Genomic DNA, 25,808 nt, shown 5'->3' with positions numbered 1-25,808 from the left:
CAGAGTTAACCCTTGATTTTGTTCATCCTAACCGATGACGGTTACTCTCTTCTGTGATTTTCTACCGAGTAACCAGTAGATGTAATCCCCTCTTTGATTGGTTATCTTTATCCAATATTCGGTATTGATATTCCTTCACCTTTTGAGTGTACCCCCCAGTAACCAGTGATATATCTCTTGGATAATTGCTCTGATCAAGCAATTTATCCCCAACGAGTCATCTTTCATTTACCCTTGTTTGGTAATGATTGTTTCTCCCCTTGATTGGTAATCATTTTATACCCAGTATCCGGTATCCCGATGTCCTTTCTTTTAGGTCAATTTATCCTTTATTAACCCAGTAGCCGGTTGTGGATGATCTTCCATGCGAGTATATTATCTACGTTCTGACGGTAATAAAGAATATATCTCATGCGCTCTTCAGTCGAAGTCTTTTTCTTCCCCAGTCGAGTAAGATTCGTATTTCCTTATGGAATCGAATGCCCATCCTGTAATCGAGTTAGCTTTTTCAGCTCTCCTTTTGGATGATACGTGTTTTGGAAATATTCCCCAAATTCACGCCTTGGTTGGTCACCTATTATATGCCCAGTAACCGGTATCCCTGGTGTTCCTTCCCTTCTTCTCCCTATTATGACTTTTGTCCCCTGTGGAGTCAGATTTTCCTGAGTTGAAATTTACCCTTTTAGGCCTTCCTCAGATGTTTGGATATTGATATCTCTCACCCTTATACCGGTCTTAGATATTCATTCTCCCCGAGCGTGTTGTTCTCTCACCCTTATACCGGTGTTTTGATCACATGTCTCCTTGAGCTTATTACTTAGTAACCGGTAATACCTCATTTGTTTTTCCTCAGCTGAGTCCTTCATGGATTTTCCCATCTGAGTCCCTTGTGGACATTCCCCACCTGATTCCGGATTTTTATCCGAGGTATCCTTTCTGGGTAGTTTTGCTGTGTTGGCATATTCGCCAATACATGCATCTTTGCGTCAGCTCGAGTCTTTCCATTGATTTATTTTCATGGAATCTCTTCGTATCTCTCAGCAAGTTTTAAGCCGTAACCTGCTCACGCATTTTATCCCCTTTACTCCCAGTAAAGTCCCCCAGAGTCTCTGTCCCATTTTTGAGTGTATTACTCATATGGATTCTCAGTTTCTCCTGGTTTTCTTTTTCCTTTGTGGACACATATCCCCACAGAGTATTAATTTTTGCATACATACATTTGCATCATGGGGTCTCTTAGGGACCAAAATTCGTCTCTTTGTTATTATTTAAGCCCATTCTAACTCGTCGAGAAGAAGATTTTAACCTTCATATCTCCGGCTAGAATGACCTTAAATAGGGGCATCTGTAAGACCCTAATTTTGACCCTAAGATCCCTCATGGCATCATAACATTTCACATTGCATTTGCCTCAAGGATCATAGCATCCTGGCTCCTTACCCTAGGGTTGGGACTTGTGTGAGTTGGTTTGAGACCACCAAGCATGCTTGAATTGTATATTATTGGTTTTCGTATTTTGTTTACTAACCAAAAGCACAAAAACATGTCACTAACACCTTTTATTTTGTAGCTTGAGCAATCATGTGACCCAAGGCTCCTAGGAGGGCCCTATACTCATTGATGTGGCCAGATGAAGTTGAAAGCAAGCATGAAAATGGTTCACAAAGCTCTCAATCTTCATATATGCCTCCCAAGTATCTCAATTTGTCAATTTGATCAAGATAAACCAAAGGGCTTGAGGATTGTTTCCCAAGGAAACCCTAATTCAACTATGCATTGACTGTGACTTGCTCATGAAGCAACCTCAACCCATGATCAAATACAATCAAGGGAAGTTCTTTCATTCATCATTTCATGTATATATGTGTCTATGTGAGTGTCCTTAATCATCAATTCATTAAGATTTGAAGTTTGGACTTGAGAAGTTGATCAATCAATTCATCTGACTATTTTGAAATCCACTGAGACCTAAATTTTGATGTGTTTGTCAAATGAAGATGACCCCAAGAGAAAAAATGTTCTTAAGAACCATATGAACAAGTTTCATATTCATAAAAATTGATTTGAAGCTTGGAAGGTCATCATCCATTTCAAAGTATTATAGGTCATTTTTACTGAAACCCTAATTTTGGGTCAACTTCCCAAGGACCAAACTCCTTCATTTTTTATGATTTTGAGGTGGGATCAAATGCATTGGAAATTTTAAGATGTCTAATTCAATTTTTATGTTGGATAAAATTTCAAAATCTTAACATAAACACATGTTATTATACAAAATATTATAGGTCACTTTGGACCAAAGTCATTGAAATGTGAAAAAGTCCAACTTCAAGTTCCCATACCTTTCTCATCAAAAATTCAAATGATGCAAAATTTAAGTCCAAATTGATTGTATTGAAGCGATCTAAAACTCTGATGTTGAAGGTTTTGTCATTTGAGGCTTGCATAATTGAAACAGAAGGGCTTGAAGTTGGTCCATTTTGGCAAATTTCTCATACACATGTTTTGCACCTTGAACTTCAAGGCCTGTTTTCATGAATTTCCCAATTCCAAATGGATTTTTGTTCAACATGACATTTTTTCCTCATGTCAAGACCTTTCCAACCATTACCCACATGGCTATGTTTCAATTTGGCAAAGTGCATTTTCGAAGAGGAGAAGATTTATGGTCATTTATGGAAACTATGTGAAAACTTTGTGCACAAGCCAATGCTATGAAATTCGCACGTCCAAAACACTTCAATTACACTTCAGCTTGCATTTTCCATCAAGTTTGGGCCTCCCATGCGCCTGTACAAGCCCATGCATCGAGGCCCTCATTCCACATGCACACGAGTTTGCCATTGCTTGCATCAGCTTCTACTATAAATACACATGCCTGGCTTCATTCAATTCCAACCTTAAGGCGCCTGAATTGCTATAGAACTGAATCCCTACCCTTCACTCAAAGGAATTTTTCTTTTCACTTTCAATTTTTCAGTTCGATTTTCAACTACACTGGTTGATCATTGAGCTTTAATTCCTTAGCCTAGCTTCATTTCCATCTCAAGACCAAGCTGCATCAAAGAATTGGAGGAGATCTTGCCATTGAAAGTTGCACTTCAAAGGTTGTTGTTCAAACTTTTTTGATTCGAAACTCCCTAGATCTTGCTTATTTCTTGTGTTTGTTGGTTCCTCTGAAGTCCTCATGTGAGAGGCAATTGATCTGTGCATTTAATTTCATGAATTGATCAAGTTCAGTTTGAACACCATAAACTTCCATCTCAGATTTCTCTTCATATAGTGATCTTGAGTGGAAACCAATGGCATAAGGGTGATATACATCACCCCAGCTTTCCAATGATATGAGGATCGTGCATTTTGGTGAGGTTTTGAAAACCTGCAACTCTGGCCGGAGCTGGCTTGCTCATCGGAGAAGACGGTGGTGTACACCACCGTGCCCCACGCGTGGATGCATCTGGACCATTGGTTATTGTTTCCAGTTTGAATCAGAGCCTTTGGATGTTATGACTTTATTAAATGCATTGTGTTTCTCTTTTGACCAAGGCCTTTGGTGCGTGCGCATCTCTCATCCGTCTGATCTGCCACATCATTTAATGAATGTGATCCAACGCGCCAGGATTTTTACAATTTCTGATTATTTCATTTTATTTTCTTTATTTCATTTTTATTTCAAAAATTCATAACTCTTTCATTTTTAATCCAAAAAATATGGGACCAATTGCATTATTTCCCTTTTTAATTCTTGTTTCTGAAAAATGATTTTTAATATTTTTTATGATGTCATTTAATATTTTTTGTGAATTTTCTCTTTTCTGGTTATTTGTAATGCATTTAAAATAGTTTCCAATATTCAACAAGTGCAAAAATATTTTCTTAACATCTTTGAATGATGATGAGTCTATGAAAAATATTCTCATCAATTTCTTAATTGATTTGAGATTTATTTGAGATTTTGGTTCAATTATGTTATTTTTCTTCATTTTTAATTGTTTAAAATTAGTTTCTGTTTTCAAAAAATGATGAAATTTTTTGTCAAACCTTGTTTGACCTTGTTGAACTTAGGATGATCCATTTAGACTTTTCCAAGTTGATTTGAAATGGATTTGAAGTTTGACCTTTATTTGTTTATTTTAATTCAAGTATTATTTTTAATTCAAAAAATACCAAAAAACATTTTATTTGTTTCTTGACTTCTAAGCTTCATCTTGCTTCTGTTTACCATTGATTGACTTTGATTCCATTCATGTTTGATCAATGTGTGTTGATTATTTCATTTGAATTCCATTTATATACATTTCCATTTCTTCTTCTTCTTCTTCTTCTTCTTTTTCTTTTTTGATCAATGAGTTAAAGATTGGTGGTTAGCCTTGACATATGAGAGGTTTAACCTTCCTTGGTTCAAATCAAATTCATCTTGATCAAAGATCAAGTGAATTGCATTGCATTAAGGATAGGTTGCTTTTTGGTCAAGCAAAAAACCTAAATCAATACAAGATCATTCTTCTTTTCTTTTGGCATGGCAAGTTGTAGGAGCTTGGCTTACTAGTCATGGTCTCTAACTTATGTTTGTTGCTACTACATTAGTCCACTTACGATTGCTTAACATAGCGTTAAATTGCCTTATGGCACACTAACACTAACTACTAATCATTAACTTTTAATTCAAGCCTTTAATTCTTGCAATTTACTTTAATGCAATTTAATTTCTTGCACATTAATTCATTTGCTTTTGCCCTTTGCTCACTTGAGCTCATGTTTATGTAAATGCAATTTGCCTTTTGCTCACTTGAGCACATTATTGTGTATATATTATTGTGCTTGTTTTGTTTTGTTTGTGTGAACCCAATGCAAATGGACAAATGACTTAGATTTTAGGACCTTACTTATGCTAATGGAGTTTGAAGAGCAACTAGGCCTCATGCCTTTAGAGTGCTAAAATTGTCAAAGAGCAACTAGGCCTCATGCCTTTAGAATGCTTAATCTTGAAGATGAACATTGAAAGGATCCTAATTCTAAACTCACTCTTGTCCATTCTTTCTATTGCATTGTGGAACTTTTTGATTTGTGCGTTCTTGTGTGCTAGGGATCCCAAACTTGAGCCAATTAGAAGAACCATTGTCATGGACATCAAAGTGAGAGATACAGAAGCCAATTGGAAGATTCCTAGGAGCTTGATTGTTATTTGCTTGATTGCTTGAGTTATTTGCTTATTGCTTGCTAATCCCAAAGGATGGGAGCAACTTGGATCATCTTTATGATCTCAAGAAGGGAACTCCAATATGGTTTTATTTCTCTTCCTTCATCTTTGCATGTTTAGGACCTAGCCATTCTTCTTCTTCTCTCCACTCTAACCCAAGCCAAACTTTTGTGCAAGCATTAACATTGTTTTCAAAAATTAGAAACCTAAGCTCTATGCTTTTGATTTTTCAAACTCCTTTCATAACACTTATTTTGAATTGAATCCTTAAGTCAACTTTGACCTTATTTTGTGAATACTTTTCATTTGTAAATACAACTCACTCAATTGTTTTGTGGTTTCAATGGCTACTTTTACCAAATATTTTCATAAACATTAGCTATTAGGTTTGAGTTATCCTAGAGGTTGATATAATACTCACTTGTAACCTTAGTGATGGACTATAAGACTTCCATGCTTATTATAGGGTTAACCCCTCACTAGCATGTTGAAGCTCTCCTCACATGGTGGATTTGTGGTTTTACGTTGAGTTTTGTCCCTTTGATAACAAAAGACCTTAAGGCTTTTGGACCAATCAATTCACCAACTTCTTTTGAGATTTTTACCCCGAACTACGAGGTTTTGATCCTAATCTTTTTAAGATGGTACGTAGGCAATGGGTTTATCCATTCAAACACAAAATTGTAAATAAATTGTATATTCTTCTCTCATCTCCCCAATCATGTTTGCACAAATATTTTAATAAATACCAACCTACCTTACAACATTTGTAAAAAGGGCTCCCTTAGAGTACTAAGGATGTTTTGGATGCTTAAAACCTTCTCATTACAAAACCAACCCCCTTACCCAGATCTCTGACATTTTTATTAGTTTTTGATTTGATAAAACTTCTCAGTTTTTGTTCGCTTTCTAACCTTTACTTTGGATAAATATAAGTGCGGTGCGACTCGAATTGTATGATTTACTTTTGATTTAGTCAATAAATCTAAAGGTAACGAATACCCGCAACACTTGGTCAAGCAAAAAACTTAGAATCCATACAAGGTCATTCTTCTTTTCTTTTGGCATGGCAAGTTGTAGGAGCTTGGCTTACTAGTCATGATATCTAACTTGTGTTTATTTTTCTATAGTTTTATTGACCGGCCTCAGATAGGTGTGTCTACTACATTAGTCCACTTACGATTGCTTAACATAGCGCAAAATTGTCATATGGCACACTAACACTCACTACTAATTACTAACTTTTAATTCAAGTATTAAATTCTTGCAATTTACTTTAATGCAATTTAATTTATTGCTCATTTATTCATATTGCCTTTTTCTTTTGCTCATTATAGCTCATGTTTATGTTTATGCCATTTGCCTTTTGCTCACTTGAGCACATTATTGTGTAAATATATTATTGTCTTGTTCTTGTTTTGTTTTTGTTTGTGGGAACCCAATGCAAGAAGGAGAAAGGACTTAGAATTAGGACCTCACCTATGCTTAATGGAGTTCAAGAGCAACTAGGCCTCATGCCTTTAGAATGCTAAAATTGTTGAAGAGCAACTAAGCCTCATGCCTTTAGAATGCTTAATCTTGAAAATGACTTGAAAGGACCCCTATTCTAAACTCACTCTTGTCCATTCTTTCTATTGCATTGTGAACCTTTTGATTGTTTGCTCTTGTATGATAGGGATCCCAAACTTGAGCTAGTTAGAAGGACCATTGTCATGAGCATCCAAGTTTAAAGAGAGACAGGCCCAGTTGGAAGATCCTAGGAGCTTGATTGAATATCTGCTTGATTGCTTGAGTTAATTGCTTGTTGCTTGCTAAGTCCAAAGGAAAGGAGCAACTTGGATCATCTTTATGATCTCAAGAAAGGGACTCCAAGGGTTTTATTCTCTTCTCTCACCTTTGCATGTTTAGGACTAGCCCTTCTCTTCTTATCTCCATTCTAACCCAAGCCAAACTCATTCTGTGCAAATATTGACATTGCTTTCAAAATTAGAAACCTAGGCACTATGCCTTTGATTTTTTCAAACTCTTTTCATAATACTTATTTTGAATTGAACCTTAAGTCAACTTTGACTTCCTTTTATGAATACTTCTAATTGGTAAATCCAACTCACTTCAAATTCTTTTGTGGTTCCAATGGCCACCTTTGCCAAAGCTTTTCATAAACATTAGCTATTAGGTTTGAGTTATCATAGTGGTTGATGTAAACCTCACCTTATCCTTAGTGATTGGACTATAAGTCTTCCATACTTATTATAGGGTGGATCCCTCACTAGTATGTTGAAGCTCTCCTCACATGGTGGATTGTGGTTTAGGTTGAGTTTTCTTTCTTTGATAACAAAAGACCTCAAGGCTTTTGTCAAATCAAGTCACCAACTTATTTTGAGATTTTTACCCCGAACTACGAGGTTTTGATCCTACCTTTGTGATGGCACGTAGGCAATGGGTTTATCCATTCAAACAACAAAATTGTAAATAATATGTATATTCTTTTCTCATCTCCCCAATCATGTTTGCACAAATATTTTCACAAATACCAACCTACCATACAACATTTGCAAAAAGGGCTCCCTTAGAGTACTAAGGATGTTTTGGGTGCTTAAAACCTTCCCATTGCATAACCAACCCCCTTACCCAGATCTCTGACATTTTTATTAGTTTTTGATTTGATAAAACTTCTCAGTTTTTGTTCGCTTTCTAACATTTCCTTTGGATAAATAGAAGTGCGGTGGCGACTCGAGTTGTATGATTTACTCTATATTTAGTCAATAAATCTAAAGGTAACGAATACCCCGCTACAGAAAAGTGGCGACTCTGCTGGGGATAAAACCCAGAATCTCTGGTTGCTTCCTAGTGGGTTTAGCCTATTTTTTGCCTTTGTTGTATTGTATGTTTATATTTACTTGTGACATATTTTTGTGCAAATTTGGGATGACTATATTGTTTGTAATGTATGAATTGCTTGATATATATCAATTGCTTGTGTGCTTGGTGGTCTCTTGTGAGATGAGTTCTATACCCGAACTCGAGTGCACTTATGTTAGGAGAATGGCATAGTCTTGTTGACTTATGTGTAGTTATTCCTTAGCAAGTTGACTTGCAAGCCCATTCACTTGGTGGAGGTTATGTTGGGATCAATAATGTCACACGAGTAGTCGTGATTAGGCACTAATCTTTCCAATATATGCCTTAGAAGCCAAGGACCTTAGATTACCTAGCCCATCTTGGCCTATTTTAGGACGTAGTGCGAAGGTCGTTCAAGTGTAAGATTTGATACGATTGTTACGTGATACTACACTCATAAGAGTCTTTCTTGAGAATATTTTTGGAATACGAGTAGTCATTTATCCGATAATATCCGAAAGATGGGATGATGACTATGGGAACCTCTTGTAGAACATGATTGTCAGGTTTAACCATAGTACACCCCCTTTGGGTGGTCCTTAACCGAGACTCCATGCTCGTGACTTGCAACAAACCCTTGATTCGTGGTTGATCCGTTCTCGTATATCCTTAATATCAATGGAACTTGGGTGTTGATAAGGTGTAAACCATAATCCACCAAAATGGATGATTGATAATAAGGATGACTTGATCCATCCCGTGACCTTTGTGTGGTGTGATTTGCTTGATCCTTGAGTGTGATTGTTTCACCCATGCATTCATGCATTCATACACATCCATATCATCAACAATGAGAAAATTTTCAAGGAACTTAAGAGGTATATTTGCAAATTTTCAGACATGGATAAACAAAGAAGGAATACAAAGAAGTACAGTTTCAGATAACCCGACTTGAAAGAGTTAAGGAGTTTGACATCTTATGTATTAGATCCCTTGGAGTTCAAAGCTCGCCATGGGAAAATTCTGTCTATTCTTGCTACTCAGGTGGATGAAAGTCTGATGAGTGTGTTGGTGCAGTTCTATGATCCTCTGTACCGTTTCTTCACTTTTTCGAATTTCCAGCTTTTGCCTACACTTGAGGATTTATCTTATCTTGTGGGTATACCTATCTTAGATCAGCTGTCGTTCAGTGGCTTTGAGAGAGTTCCTTCTTCCCAAGAGATTGTTGATCTGTTGCACATAGACGTATCTGATATTGGTGCTCATATGACTACCAAAGGTGGAATTCAAGGTCTCCCATTTGACTTACTCATTGCCCAAGCTACTTTATTTGGGAAGGCCATGAGTGAAGACGCCTTTGAGGCCATATTTGTACTTCTCATCTATGGGCCAGTGTTATTCCCCAACATCGACAACTTTGTGGATGTGAACGCTATTAGGATTTTCTCTACTCTTAATCCCGTTCCTACTCTGTTGGGTGACACTTATTTCTCTTTGCATCTGAGGAATGCAAAAGGTGGTGGTACCATTGTGTGTTGTTTGCCTCTGTTATACAAGTGGTTTATTTCGCACTTGCCTCAGACGCTCGCCTTCAAGGAGAACAAAGGATGTCTACGATGGTCTACGAGACTTATGTCTCACTAATGATGATATCTTTTGGTACAACCGTGTGTATGATGGTGTCCAAATTATTGACTCTTGTGGTGAATTCTCCAATGTGCCTCTTCTTGGTACATGTGGTGGAATTAACTACAACCCTATTTTGGCACGCCGTCAACTTGGGTTCCCCTTAAAGGATAAACCTAATAACATTTTGTTATAAGGTGTGTTCTTTCAAGAGGGTAAAGATCCCCAAAACTTGAAGGGCAGGATGGTCCACGCTTGGCGCAAGATCCATAGGAAGGGAAGGAAAGAGCTTGGTTCGAAGAATTGTATTGCTTTGGAACCCTACACCTCGTGGGTGAGGAAGAGAGCTTCTGAGTACCGCATGCCCTATGAATATCCGAGACCTACACCTATGGTTATGGTTGGGCCTTCAACCCTCCCTAACCAATGAGTAGAGGAGTTAAGAAATGAAGATCGTTCGCGTGCTTGGGTCCGTGAGCGAGAGGAGCTACTTCAGCAACTCAGAGATAAGGATGCATTGATAGATTTTCTGGAGCATCAGGTTATCGACGAGCCTGATGATGTGGTTACTTCTCTTCTTCCTCAGTCATCCAGGTTTTGGAAAAGGAAGTACGATCGACTCGCCAAGGAGAAGGCAGATATGGAGGCAGCTTATGAGAGAGAGGTGAAGAGGCTTCGTGCAGCTTATCTTCCGGTCTCGAGAGCTTTGGACGATTGTTTCTAGGGTTCCATAGGATGTTCATTCTCCTTCTCTCTTGTATCGTATTTGGTTACCAAGACTGTACTTCTTTGGTGTAAATTTTTTTTCCAGATATTATTGATATGAATATTCCATTATATGTCTAAAAGATTAATATTTCTAAATATTTGCAAATAGATCTCTAAAAGTTCCTCTGAATAAAAATAAATCATATGAACAAGCATTGCATGCATCATATGCATAAGCAGGTTTGGTTCAGGGCTTCTTGATCAGTGGTCTAACTCTGTGTTCTTCATTTATTTTGAAGACAAGTTGACGCACCAGTACAACACCAGGGCCAATTCTTCAAAGCTAATGGATCACCTTGAGCAAGAGAACGGAGAATTTAAGGAGGAAGTGGCTAGGTTAACTGCCCTGATGGAGTCATTCCTGGCCGCTCAAAGCCAGTCTTCTCCAACGCCTGCAACTCCTCCCCAGAGGACGGTCATCTCAGAGGTATCTTCCTCAATTGTGCCTGCCGCCACTGCTCATTTCGCTCCTTATGCTATGCCAGTCGGGTTTCCCTGGGGGATGCTCGCGAATTTTGTTCCAGAGGGTCTCGCCCCTACCTTTGCTTCTATGCTGGCATCTAGCCCGGTCCTTACTGTGCCACCTCCCGTTGTGCACACGTTGCCGAGAATCGATGACACCATTTATCATTATGAGCCATCTGAGGGCCCAGATGTCTACGAGAAAATGGATGCTATGAATGACCAATTCCTTGAACTGCGCAAGGAACTGAAGACTCTAAGAGGGAAAGACCTCTTCGGTAAATCTGCTGCTGAGTTGTGCCTCGTGCAAATGTCAAGATTCCCATCAAGTTCAAAGTGCCTGACTTTGAAAAGTACAAGGGAAACACTTGTCCTCTCAGCCATCTTGTGATGTATGCACGCAAGATGTCAACTCAGACTGACAATGATCAACTCCTCATCCACTATTTCCAGGACAGCCTGTCCGGTGCCGCACTCAGATGGTATATGGGTTTGGATAGTGCGAACATCCGCTCCTTCAACGACCTTGGCGAAGCTTTCGTCAAGCAGTACAAGTACACTGTTGATATGACTCCCGATAGGGACCAACTAAGGGCTATGTCCCAGAAGGAGAAAGAAACGTTCAAGGAGTACGCCCAGAGGTGGCGTGAATTGGCCGCACATATTGTGCCCTCGCTCGAAGAGAAAGAAATGACCAAGATCTTTCTGAAGACCTTGAGTTCTTTCTACTACGAGCAGATGATTGCTAGTGCTCCCTCGGACTTCACCGAAATGGTGAACATGGGGATGCGACTAGAGGAAGGAGTCAGGGAAGGACGCCTGACCAGAGATGAAGGCTCTTCTGCAAAGTGTTATGGGGCGTTTGCAAAGAAGAAAGATGGAGAGGCACATGCCGTGTCCTCCCATGTCAAAAGAAGACCCTCTGTGTAGAGGAAGACTGTGCGCCCTGCCAGTAACCAGCACCAGGTGGCTCATATAGCACTTGCCTTTAGGGAAGCCCAACATTATCAGCATCAACAACAACAACATCAACAATATCAACAACAATAGCATCGTCCGCAACAGCAGGCCTACCAGCCTCGAAACAACAACAATACCAGCACCAACTATGATAGGAAGAAGGTCACTTTTGATCCAATTCCAATGACCTATGTTGAGCTATATCCTTCATTGATTAAAAGGAAGCTGATCACTCCACGTGACCCACCTGCTATACTAACCAATCCTCAGTAGTGGTACAAGCCCGAGCTTCACTGTGTTTATCATTCCGGTGCTCCCGGACATGATGTGGAAAACTGTTATCCCCTGAAGACAAAGGTTCAAGATCTTGTTAGAAGTGGGATCTTGTTTTTCGAGGACGTAGGTCCTAATGTTAAGAAGAACCCATTTCCCGAGCATGGGAAGGCTGCAGTTAATATGGTTCAGGGTTGCCCTGGAAAGTACAAAGTCCGGTATGTCAGTCATATCAGGCAATCGTTGGTCGAGATGCACAAACTGTTATATGGATACAGTCACTATGAGCATGACCATGACCGCTGCCGAGTGTGCACTGTCAATGAGAGAGGATGTCGTCAGGTCAGGAAGGACATCCAAGAGATGCTGGATCAGGGTGTCATCGAGATACTTCAGAATCGTGATGAGGACGAAGTTAATGTTATATCACCTGTATTCAGAATACCCAAACCTGTTGTTGTCAGATATGATGGCAACAAGAAGAAGGTTTCCCCTACTCTCGTAATCAAGCCAGTGGGCCCCATCCCGTACTCTTCAGACAGAGTTGTTCCCTACAAATATAATGTGGTTGCATTGGAAGATGGGAAGGAGGTTTCGTTGCCCTCCACTTCTGTGACAAGTATATCTGACGTTAGTGGTGTGACCCGCAATGGTCGTGTTTTTTCGGCGCCACCGAAACCCCATGTAGATGTCTCGAGAAGAACTGATGTTGTTGATAATTCTTCCAGTCCTGTGGGGACTTCTTCTTCTTTTCCGAATCCGACACTTGTTGTTGATAGACCTGCCGTCGTTGTTAAAGCTCCTGTCCCTGTTGGCCAGAATGGCATATTGAAAGAGGACTATGATGAGATGTTGAGGCTCATCAAAAGGAGCGAATATAATGTTGTCGATCAGCTTCTTCAAACATCGTCAAAGATCTCTGTCCTATCTTTGCTGATGAATTTCGAGCCACACCGTGAAGCTTTGTAGAGGGTGTTGGACGTGGCATACGTGGATCACGATGTCACAATAGAACAGTTTGATAGCATTGTTGCAAACATCACTGCTTGTAACAACTTGAGCTTTTGCGATGCTGATCTTCCCGAGGAGGGAAAATACCACAATTTGGCTCTACACATTTCCATGAACTGCAAGGAAGATGCCTTGTCTGATGTGCTGGTAGACACAGGATCGTCGCTAAATGTGTTGGAAAAATCCACTATGGTCAAACTTTCTTATCAGGGGCCTCCCATGAGGCAGTGTGGAGTGGTAGTCAAGGCTTTTGATGGATCTAGGAAAACTGTGATTGGCGAGGTTGAGCTCCCAATCAAGATAGGAACTAGTGATTTCCATATCCCTTTCCAGGTCATGGATATCCACCCATCATATAGCTTCTTGCTTGGCGGACCTTGGATTCACGAGGCAGGCGCCGTGACATCCACCTTACACCAAAAGTTGAAATTCGTCAAGAATAAGAAGTTTGTGGTAGTAGGGGGAGAGAAGGCTCTATTGGTAAGCCATTTGTCTTCCTTTTCCTACATAGATGTTGAGGATAAAGTTGGGACTCCGTTCCAAGCCTTATCTATTGCTGAGCCTTTAAGGAAAGGAACGTCTTCATTTGCGTCCTACAATGATGTGAAGTTGGCCATTGAGCATGGTGCAACTACTGGTTTGGGACAAATGATTAAGCTGGAAGACAATAAATCTCGGGCTGGCATATGGTACTCTTCAGGAACTTTCAATGAGCGTGGTTTGTTTCAGAGTGGTGGTTTCATCCACACGATCGAAGACCAAGAGGCTGCTGCTATAGTGGAAGATGATGCAGAGGAAGATTCTGGCAACTTTGTCATCCCAAGAGTCTGAATAAAATCAATCTTTTCATCTGCATAATGATTTGCTTTGTTTGAAATCTGAAATCTCTTTTATATCCAAAATCATTATGCAGGTTGATCAAACCCATTGAACATAATGATCCAACACCATCTCCCAACTTTGAGTTCCCTGTATTTGAGGCCGAAGAAGATGATGTTGAAGAGATTTCTGATGAGATTGTCTGTCTCCTTGAGCTCGAAGAGAAGATCATTCAGCTGCATCTTGAGAATCTGGAAACAGTTAACTTGGGGTCTGAAGATTGTGTTCACGAAGTGAAGATTGGGTCACTCCTGGAAGAGTCTGTGAAGAAGGGGTTGATTGAGTTGCTACGAGAATATGGCGACGTCTTTGCCTGGTCGTATGAAGACATGCCTGGTCTAGATACAGCTTTTGTGCAACATGTCCTGCCTTTGAAGCCTGAGTGTGTGCCTGTGAAGCAGAAGCTCGGAAGAGCTCATCCTGATATGGCAGTGAAGATTAAAGAAGAAGTTCATAAGCAAATTGATGCGGGGTTTCTGGTGACTTCTACATATCCTCAATGGGTGGCCAATATTGTGCCCGTGCCTAAGAAAGACAAAAAAGTCTGAATGTGTGTGGACTTTCGAGACTTGAATAAAGCTAGTCCGAAAGATGATTTTCCTCTGCCACATATTGATATGTTGGTAGATAATACAGCTAAATTCAATGTCTTCTCATTTATGGATGGATTTTCCGGTTATAACCAGATTAAAATGGCATATGAGGATATGGAGAAGACAACATTCATCACACCTTGGGGAGCATTCTGTTATTGAGTGATGCCCTTCGGTTTGAAGAACGCCGGAGCCACGTATCAACGTGCTATGACTACCTTGTTTCATGATATGAGGCACAAGGAGATCGAGGTATATGTTGATGATATGATTGCAAAGTTTAAAACGGAAGTTGAACATGTAGAACACTTGTTGAAGCTTTTCCAGCGTTTGAGGAAGTACAAACTCCGCCTAAATCTGAACAAGTGTACATTTGGAGTCCGTTCCGGAAAGTTATTGGGTTTTATTGTCAGTGAAAGAGGTATTGAGGTTTGACCCTGCCAAGGTCAAAGCAATACAAGAGATACCTACGCCCAAAACTGAGAAGCAAGTCCGAGGTTTTCTTGGCCGCTTGAGTTACATTTCCAGATTTATATCCCACATGACTGCCACATGTGCGCCAATATTCAAGCTCCTTCGGAAAGATCACCGTCATGATTGGACCGAGGATTGCCATAAGGCCTTTGACAGTATCAAAGAGTATCTGTCTGAGCCTCCAATTCTGTCTCCACCTGTGGAAGGGAGACCCTTGATTATGTACTTAACTGTTCTTGAAGACTCTATGGGTTGTGTATTGGGTCAGCAAGATGAATCAGGGAAGAAAGACTATGTTATATACTATCTGAGCAAGAAGTTCACTGACTGTGAGTCTCGATACTCAATACTGGAGAAAACATGATGTGCTTTGGCTTGGGTTGCTAAGCGCTTACGCCAGTATATGTTGAATCATACCACTTGGTTGATATCCAAAATGGATCCAATTAAGTATATCTTTGAGAAGCCTATTTTAACTTGGAGGATTGTCCGTTGGCAGATGTTGTTATCTGAGTATGATATTGAGTATCGAGCTCAGAAAGCTATTAAAGGTAGTATCTTGGCTTACCACTTGGCACATCAACCAATTGAGGATTATCAGTTTGTTCAGTACGACTTCCCCAATGAGGAGATTCTGTATTTGAAGATGAAAGATTGCGATGAGCCTACGCTCGATGAAGGGCCAGAGTCTGGTTCCCGATGGAGCATGGTGTTTGATGGCGCTGTTAATCAATATGGAAATGGTATTGGGGCAGTGATTATTACTCCTCAGGGCACACATTTTCCTTTTACACCAAGGCTAACTTTCAAATGCACGAATAATATGGCGGAGTATGAGGCCTGTATTATGGGTTTTGAAGAATGTATTGATCTTAGGATCAAACATCTTGATGTTTATGGTGATTCGGCCCTTGTTGTTAATAAGATTAAGGGCGAATGGGAGACGAATCAGCCTGGCCTCATCCCATACAGAGATTATGCGAGGAGGATTTTAACTTTCTTTACTGAGGTTGACTTCCATCATATTCCTCGAGATGAGAATCGGATGGCAGATGCTCTTGCTACGCTTGCTTTGATGATTATGGTGAAATTCTAGAATGAAGTCCCCAATATTACTATGATGCACTTGGATAGACCAGCTCACGTGTTTGCAGTTGAAGAAGTGAAAGATGATAAGCCTTGGTATTACGATATCAAGTGTTTTCTCCAGAGTCAGATTTACCCGCCTGGGGCATCTGTTAAAGACAAGAAGACTTTGAGGAGATTATCTGGCAGTTTCTACCTCAATGGTGATGTGCTTTATAAAAGGAATTTTGACATGGTTCTGCTCAGATGTGTGGATAGACACGAAGAAGACCTGTTAATGACTGAAGTCCATGAGGGTTCATTTCGTACTCATTCCAATGGACATGCCATGGCAAGGAAGATGTTGAGATCAGGCTACTATTGGCTGACAATGGAGTCTGACTGCTGCAAGTATGTTAAGAAATGCCATAAGTGTCAGATTTATACGGATAAGATTCATATTCCCCCGACACTTCTGAATGTTATTTCATCACCATGGCCTTTCTCCATGTGGGGGACTGACATGATTGGCATGATAGAGCCAAAGCGTCAAACGGTCACCGTTTTATTCTCGTAGCAATTGATTACTTCACCAAATGGGTTGAAGCGGCGTCATATGCTAATGTGACCAGGTAAGTGGTTGTGAAGTTTATTAAGAATCAACTCATATGCCGTTATGGTGTGCCAGACAAGATCATTACTAATAATGGATCTAACTTGAACAATAAGATGATAAAAGAGTTGTGTTGCGAGTTCAAGATTGCACATCATAATTCTTCTTCTTAGATGAATGGGGATGTTGAAGCTGCTAATAAGAACATCAAGAAGATTATCCAGAAGATGGTTGTTACGTACAAGGATTGGCATGAGATGTTGCCATTTGCTTTGCATGGCTATTGTACATTTGTCCGTACTTCAACAGGGGCAACCCCTTTCTCTCTTGTTTATGGCATGGAGGTTGTGCTCCCCGTAGAGGTTGAGATCCCATCGATGAGAGTCTTGATGGAAGCCAAGTTGACTGATGCTGAATGGGTTCAGAGTCGTTATGACCAGCTAAATTTAATTGAAGAGAAGAGATTAACCGCATTGTGCCATGGTCAGTTATATCAGTAAAGGATGAAGAAAGCCTTTGGTAAGAAGGTCAAGCCTCGTGTGTTCCGAGAAGGTGACCTCGTGCTCAAGAAATTCTTGTCTTTTGCGTCCGATTCCAGGGGCAAGTGGACTCCAAACTATGAAGGTCCATATGTTGTTAAGAGAGCCTTTTCAGGCGGTGCTTTGATACTTACAACTATGGATGAGGAGGATTTCACTCGTCCTGTGAATTCAGATGCAATCAAGAAATACTTCGCCTAAAATAAAAACAGAATAGCTCGCTAAGTTGAAAACCCAAAAGGGCGACTTAGGCAAAAATGAGCGTCTCGGTGGATTGAAAACCCGAAAGGGAGATCCATGAAAAAGTTAGAGACATGTACGAATATATATATATATATATATATATATATATATATATATATATATATATATATATATATATATATATATATATATATATATATATATATATATATATATATATATCCCGCTAGATTGAGTACCTCACCCTGGGGCAATCTAGGAAAAAATTAGGGATTTGGCAAGTAATTGCATCCTGACAAGACTTTGTTCTACAACTGTCATCTGTCAAAGAGTCTCGCTCAGTCATCGTCAACTGAAGCTTCAGATACATTGGATTCAGAGTTGGTGGAGAAATGGTCATTATGTTCAATGTAGCCCTATTTCCAATATATATCACCAATTTCAAATTTGTAAATATCCATGAAGTCTCGCCATTTGTAGACTACCATTCTGTCAAAAAAAAATTAAGTCTTTATCCAATTCTTTGCACTCTTATTTGTTTCTGTTTAACAAATATTTGCATGTTTTAATTAATAAATATCATTGTTTTAAACAAATAAAGTTTTTATAAACTATTTTTTAAACAAAGTGAACATTCACAAAGACCGAAAGGATAAATGGAATGTCCTCAGTGCTCTCCCAAAGATAGTATGATTTCCAAAAGGGTAAGACATTTGTTTATATTCCTAGCATATTTGTATCCTTTTCATCATCTTTCAGGTTGTCTCCTCAGTGAGCGCAGAGAAGGGTGATACACCACCAAATTCCCCAGAGGGTTTGGAGTTTTGGTCTTGATCTTCTAACATCCTCAACTCCCCAGTGAGTCTGAGTTTAGCATCTGGGTTTTATCAATTATATGGTTGTCATCCCATGTGTGGACTGACCTAAAATCCCGTATAGATTGATAAAAGTTGGTATTCTATCTTTTCGAGAAAGTTGGTCTTCCCTCATAGTAATTGGAAATCTCCCGCAGAGTGAGCAGGAATTCCCAGCATGAGTGGAATTTCTCAGCAAGTTGTCTTGCATTTTTCCTCAGCAAGTTTGCTTACCACTCATCCTCAGTGGGGTTGCTCATGTTAGACTTCCCCCAGTTGGGTCACCTACATGTTATACCCAGTTTGATTTCCAGTAGTCTTTCCCCAGTGGAGTTGTCTGATCAGAGCCTGATATTTGTTTTTCTCCTTATTGGATGGTTTCCTCCTAACGGAGCAGGTGTTGAAGATGCTTATTTCCCGCCCCAGCGAAGCAGTGGTTCTCTCTCCTTGGTAGAGATTGTTTCTCCAGCAGACTTGAGGAATTTGTTGATTATTGAAACTTCTGCTTGGTGGTTAATCCCCACAGAGTTTCATATCTTTCCTTGAGAAGTTCCCTAGTAGAGTTTCTTCTATGATGGATCTTATCCGTGTTGAGCCCCCCGATAGAGTTTCCTCTGCATCGGATCTTTTGTTTGTTCAGTAGCAAATCCCTGGCGATGGCTCTGTAGCTTCCCTAGCAGAGACTTTACCTGATCCCAGTTTGACGTTGGAACTTTGAGGAGGATGTGTTTTTTCCTTCCCCAGCGGAGTGATTGGTTCTTTCTCCCCAGAAGAGATGTTCCTTCAATAGAGAGAGGAATGTTTGGTGTGTTTCTGTTTGGTGGTTATTCCCCACAGAATTTCTCTTTATCCCCCGATGAAATCCCCAGGAGAGTTCATCCATGATGGATCTTATTGTTATCTATGCGAGTTGTTGGAGGATCCCTAGCATTTGGTAGTTATGGCCTTTGGCTGATCCCCAACAGCGGTCTCTGATCCCCAGCAACCCTGCTTGTTCCCCTAGCAGTAGTCTTTATCCCCGGTAGCGATCGTGTTTGATCCTCAGCAGTGATTGGTGTTTCCCTGGTATTTGAGGCTCCCCACCAGATTGGATTTTCTCCTGTGGGTCGGGTTTTCCTCTTTTTGAGATGTTGTACCGGATGTCTGTCCATTGATTCTTGGACCTGTCTATGTTAGATATGTCTGTTTGTCAGCATTAATCATACATAAACCACGAATATACATGCATAATTATAGCATTCAGATATTCATGTTGCATTCTTTGCCATATATCTTTGCTTGTTATCTCCTGCTAGTTGGTGAAATGTTCTTCCCCAAGCAGATGTTTGTGTCTGATCTCTCCATATAGAGTCATCCCTATAGACCGAAAGTGTCTATCCTTTCATCCATATTCCCATCTGAGTTATGTCCTCGTGGATGATTGTTGTTTCTGTTTCCTCCCAACACATATATTGGGATGGAATTCTTCCTTGAGTTATACCCTCATTGGGTTGAGTCTTGTTTCATTATGTCTCTCTAGCTTGTTCCTAGATCGACTCCTTTTGTTACTTCCCCTGCACTTCCCCGTAGTTTAGATGAATGATTGCTCAGTAACCAGTAACTGTCCATCTATTCCCCAGCGGAGTCTGTGGCCTTCTACCTAGTATACCGGTAGTTGTAAGTCCTATGTCTGTGGTTTTCTACCCAGTAATCGGTAGTTGTAAACCCCATTTTGGCCCCTTGCAGAGTTAATCCTTGATGTGGTTCATCCTAACCGATGACGAATACTCTCACCCTTGGTTTTCTATCCAGTAACCGGTAGATGTAATCCCCTCCTTGTTGGTATATTTATCCAATATTTGGTATTGATATTCCTTCCTTTTTGAGTATATCTCCCAGTAACCGGTGATATATCTCTTGGATAATTGCTCTGGTCAAGCAATTTATCCCCAGCGAGTCATCTTTCATTTACCCTTGTTTGGTAATGATTGCTTCTCCTTTTGATTGGTCATCATTTTATACCCAGTACCTGGTATCCCGATGTCCTTTCTTTTCGGTCGATTTATCCTTTATTAACCCAGTAACTGGTTGTGGATAATCTTTCATGCGAGTATGTTATCTATGTTCTGACGGTAATAGATAATATATCTCATGCGCTCTTCAGTCGAAGTCCTCTTCTTCCCCACTCGAGTAAGACTCGTATTTCCTTATGGAACCGAATGTCCATCCTGTAATCGAGTTTGCTTTTTCAGCCCTCCTTTCGGAGGATGAGTGTCTTGGAAATATTCCCCAATTCACGCCTTGTTGGTCACCTATTATATGCTCAGTAACCGGTATCCCTGGTGTTCCTTCCTTTCTACTCCCTATTATGACTTTTTGTCCACTGTGGAGTCAGCCCTCCTATTAAAACCTACACATAGGCGCCAATTGGATTGGCTAGGGCAGGTGCCCTAGCCAATCCAATTGGCGCCTCCATTCAAGTTTTAAGAGGAGTCGCCAATTCAATTGGAGACTCCTCCTAAAAGTGGGGTATTTTGGGATTTTTTTTGAAACCAGGGGTATTTTGGGAATTTCCTTGAAAAACTGGGTTATTTGGGTAAAAAAGCCCATTTGGTTTTTATAAAAACTGAAAGTAAAAATGTAAAAGTAAGAAAATAAAAACTTAGTGAGAGATAAAGGAGGAATGAAGAAGAGTCTAGTGTGCTCCTTTTTGTCGTAATAATGATGTTCCACGCATTTTTAGTTTTTTTAGTGTGTGGTTATGAATGAGGTAGAGAGAAAGATATCAATTATCTATCCATTAAATTAAACTACCATTAAATTCGCAAATATATCATTTTCTTTTTCAAAAAATATACTAGAAAAATGGTATATTTGAAATTAATAAATGCTAAAAAAATTAAAACTACCTCCTTTTGCCACCTCATTCATTTCTCATTTTTTACTTTTAACTTTCTTACTTTTTACTTTTAACTTTCCCATTCTTCATTTTCTTATTTTAATTCAAATTTTAAATTTCCTTCACATTTCTTTTTTTCACACTTTCTCACTTTTATTTTAATTTTGTATCTCTCCATTTTCTTTTTTCTATTTTAATTTTTAAAGTCTAAATCACATAATTTGAACATCTTTTTAATTTAATAAAGAAAAACTTAGAAAAATATTGAATTTTTAAAACACAAAATTTATTTTAAATTAAAATTTTATTATTTTATAATTATTATATATAAAGTATATTCATAATTTGTATGATTATTGTTCATTTTATAATGAAGTAATTCATTTGAAATTGACATGTGTATCTAAATACATTTTATATTATATCAAATTGGATAACACTCAATAGTAGTACACAAAACTAACTTTTCATTTCATAGGTCACTATAAGGACACTATCTAACTTTATTTTAGATGCAAATTGTTTTATTTTCAAATGTGATTTTTTTTTCTCCATCCCAAATCTCTTTTTTTATATAATTCTTTAATACAATTGAGTTTATATGATCATATTCATTTTACAATTAAGTAGCATATTATAAATTGACATGTGTATCTAAAAACATTTAATTGTATCAAATTAAATATCACTCATTAAAGATGCACAACATTAACTTTTCATTTCACAATTAACTATTATCACAATATCTATTTAATTTTATCCAATAATTGTCTTTAATTGGGAGATGAATTCTTTATTTTCAAATGTGAAAATTTTCTTTTTTTTCAAATTATTTTTTTCATTTCAAATTTACACATGTGTCTAAATATATTTTATATCATACTAAATAAATTTATCTGTGGGGACGCACGGGTATCTTGCTATTTATGAACAATAAAAAGAGTGTTTTTTTAGAAAAAGCGCTCTCTTTGTCATGTGTACCTGAAAAATATCACGTGGTCAATAAAAATGTAATATTTTTTATAATAAAAATACTATAAATTTTAATAATATTTTTATGAACATATTTATATCATTTACTTAAGGAAAAAAGCTCTTAAAATAATTTTTTTATATTTTTTAATATATTTTCAAAGTTTATTTAAAAAATCTTAAAATAAATAATTTAATTTAAAAAATAATTTAAAATGTTTAAAATGCTTTTTTATATGAGAAAATGTAAATTTGTTTAACAAAATTAGTTTAATATAAAAATCAACATCATATTATAAAAACTGAAAATAAAAAAATATAAATAAGTGAAAGATAAAGGAAACATGAAGAAGTGTCTAGTTTTCTCCTTTTTATTACAATATTGTTAGTTTGATGTGTATTTAGTTTTTTTTTAATGTGTGGATATGAGTGAGGTAGATAGAAATGTATTATGCAAGAAAGAGAAGAGTGATATCTAAAAAGAATGTTATTTTTTCATGTAATTTTAAAAAATATCACCTGGTCAATAAAAATATATTTTTTCATGTAATTTAAAAAAATATCACCTAATCAATAAAAATATATTTTTCATGTGAAAGTGGATACAATAACTATGGGGTCATCTGCTTATCTCTATATACGAGTGAGGTAGATAGAAATGTATTATGTAAGAAAGAGAATAGTGATACCTAGAAAGAATGATATTTTTTCATGTAATTTTAAAAAATATCACCTAGTCAATACAAATATATTTTTTCATGTGAAAGTGGATACAATAGATATCTAGAAAGAATGATATTTTTTTCATGTAATTTTAAAAAATATCACCTGGTCAATGAAAATATATTTTTTCATGTAATTTTAAAAAATATTACCTGGTCAATAAAAATATCTTTTTTATGTGAAAGTGGATACAATAACTAAGGAGTCATCTGCTTATCTCTATATACGAGTGAGGTAGATAGAAATGTATTAGGTAAGAAAGAGAAGAGTGATATCTAGAAAGAATGATATTTTTCATGTAATTTTAAAAAATATCACCTGGTCAATAAAAATATATTTTTTCATGTAATTTTAAAAAATATCACCTGATCAATAAAAATATATTTTTTCCATGTGAAAGTGGATACAATAACTAAGGGGTCATCTGTTTATCTCTATATATACCGCTTCTCATTCATTCAAACCTCACAATGCTCTTGTAACTCTTTAGTTCTTGAGTTATTTTATCTTTATTCACCATGTCAACTTCTGATCTCTCAGAAAAAAGAAAAGAAGTTCTTGACTTCATAGAAGATGTTACTACACATGCAGATGAATTCCAAAAGAAAGTGTTAGCTGAAATTCTGTCTCACAATGCAAATGTTGAGTACTTGCAAAGACATGGTCTCAATGGCCAAACTGATAGGGAAACCTTTAAGAAACTTGTCCCTATCATAACCTTTGAAGATATCAAAAATGATATTAACCGTATTGCCAATGGTGATACTTCTCCAATCCTCACCTCAAACCCCATTTCACACTTTCTCACGAGGTACATGGTTTTGGTTTAGTTGGAAATTTAAGATTATATTTATATTGTTTGGTATTCTATCTACATATTAATTGGCTTGTTTTGGTTATTGTTGGTATCGCAGCTCAGGAACATCGGGCGGTGAGAGAAAGTTGACACCAGCAACAGAAGAAGAATCTGGAAAAAGATATTTTCTAACTAGTCTATTGATGCCAATAATTAGTCAATTTGTTCCTGACCTAGAAAAAGGCAAAGGAATGTACCTAATGTTCATAAAAAGTGAATCTAAAACACCAGGAGGCATTAAAGCTTGTCCCGTTCTTACAAGCATTTACAAAAGTTCTGAATTTATAAACAAGTCTTGTGATCCATACACAAATTACACAAGTCCAAATGAAACTATTTTTTGTCTTGACTCATACCAAAGTATGTATTCACAACTTCTATGTGGTCTTTGTCAAAACAAGGAAGTCTCTCGTGTCGGTGCTGTTTTTGCTTCGGGTCTCATTCGGGCCATTGGGTTCCTCCAGAAAAATTGGTCACTTTTTTGCAATGATATAAGAACTGGAACAGTTAATCCTCTTATCACTGACAGTTCAGTGAGAGAGGCTGTGATGAAGATTCTCAAACCTGACAAAAATCTAGCAGATTTTGTTGAATTTGAGTGTAGCAAAGGTTGTTGGCAAGGTATTATAACTAGGTTGTGGCCTAATACCAAGTATGTTGATGCTATTGTGACAGGATCAATGTCACAGTATATTCCTACTTTGGATTATTATACTAATGGTCTTCCACTTGTTTGTAATGTGTATGCTGCAAGTGAAGGTTTCTTTGGTGTTAACCTTAATCCTCTCTGTAAACCTTGTGACGTGTCTTATACCCTTATCCCTACCATATGTTACTATGAGTTCTTACCGGTTAATAGAAGCAATGATCTTGTACCTGAGAAAGAACAACAAGAGTCGGTGGATCTGGTTGATGTCAAGCTGGACCAAGAATATGAGATTCTTGTTACCACTTATGGTGGTGAGTGATTTATTTACTATTTAAAAATATACACATTTGAAATATGGGTTTACTAATGAACACGAGTGTGACATTTACAGGACTTTATAGGTACAAAGTGGGAGATATATTGAAAGTTTCTGGATTCAAAAACAATGCACCGCAATTCAGCTTTGTCTGCAGAAAAAACGTTGTTCTAAGCATAGATATAGACAAAACAGATGAAGTTGAGCTACAAAATGCAATTAAAAATGGTGTCACACATTTAGCACCATATGATGCAGATGTAGCAGAGTACACTACTTATGCAGATACAAGAACAATTCCAGGACATTATGTGTTTTATTGGGAATTAAATCTTAAAGGGTCAACAATAATTCCAGATTGTGTTTATGAAGATTGTTGTTTAACTATTGAAGAGTCACTTAACAGTGTTTATCGACAAGGTCGTGCTTCAGACAAATCAATTGGGCCACTGGAGATTAAGATTGTGGAGTTGGGGACATTTGATAAGCTTATGGATTATGCTATTAGTTCAGGAGCTTCAATAAATCAATACAAAACTCCTAGGTGTGTGAAATCTGCAGCTGTTGTGGAGCTTTTGGAGTCAAGAGTTATAGCAAAGTATTTTAGTCCTAAATGTCCACAATGGGTTCCTAGTCATAAGGTGGATTAATGACTAGAATTGAAACACAACTTTTCCATCTTAGGGTTTCTCTAATAATAATAAAGTAATCTATGCATGTATGCTTCTTTAGATCCCTTATTTGTCCAACTTTGATTTGGTTCTGGTACTTGCATAATCCCTTGTGATCCTATTATCTATGTTTGAATAAATTTAATATTAGTACTACTCTTTGCATCTGTTTTGATGTACTTAAATTTTTTATAATACATGCCTAAAAAAGTTTTATCCATTTGTCTAGTGATTATGAAACATTCGAGACAAATATAATAAAATGTTTATTTATTTCATTTAGACAATCAACATCTAACTAGCTGCTTATAAGAAAATTAATAGCTACTTTAGTATATATCTATACTTTAATATTGCCCCCAATCCTCTTGAAGTACGCAA

At 37.8% G+C, this 25,808-nt stretch overlaps 1 protein-coding gene across 1 annotated transcript; it reads left to right on the top strand.

The window, feature by feature from the left end:
• Positions 1–23,398: 23,398 nt before the first annotated feature.
• LOC127086468 (indole-3-acetic acid-amido synthetase GH3.6) lies at positions 23,399–25,583 on the top strand. The gene is made up of 3 exons (XM_051027237.1): positions 23,399–23,746; positions 23,850–24,751; positions 24,832–25,583. Exons 1-3 carry the CDS (start codon positions 23,454–23,456, stop codon positions 25,404–25,406), a joined length of 1,770 nt encoding a protein of 589 aa, XP_050883194.1. The 5' UTR covers positions 23,399–23,453; the 3' UTR covers positions 25,407–25,583.
• The last annotated feature ends 225 nt before the right edge of the window (positions 25,584–25,808 follow it).

Source organism: Lathyrus oleraceus, chromosome 5 (assembly GCF_024323335.1).
Source record: "Lathyrus oleraceus cultivar Zhongwan6 chromosome 5, CAAS_Psat_ZW6_1.0, whole genome shotgun sequence".
NCBI classification, from domain to species: Eukaryota; Viridiplantae; Streptophyta; class Magnoliopsida; order Fabales; family Fabaceae; genus Lathyrus; species Lathyrus oleraceus.
The sequence above is the reverse complement of the archived record's forward strand: the minus strand, read 5'-3'. Positions and strand labels throughout refer to the sequence as shown.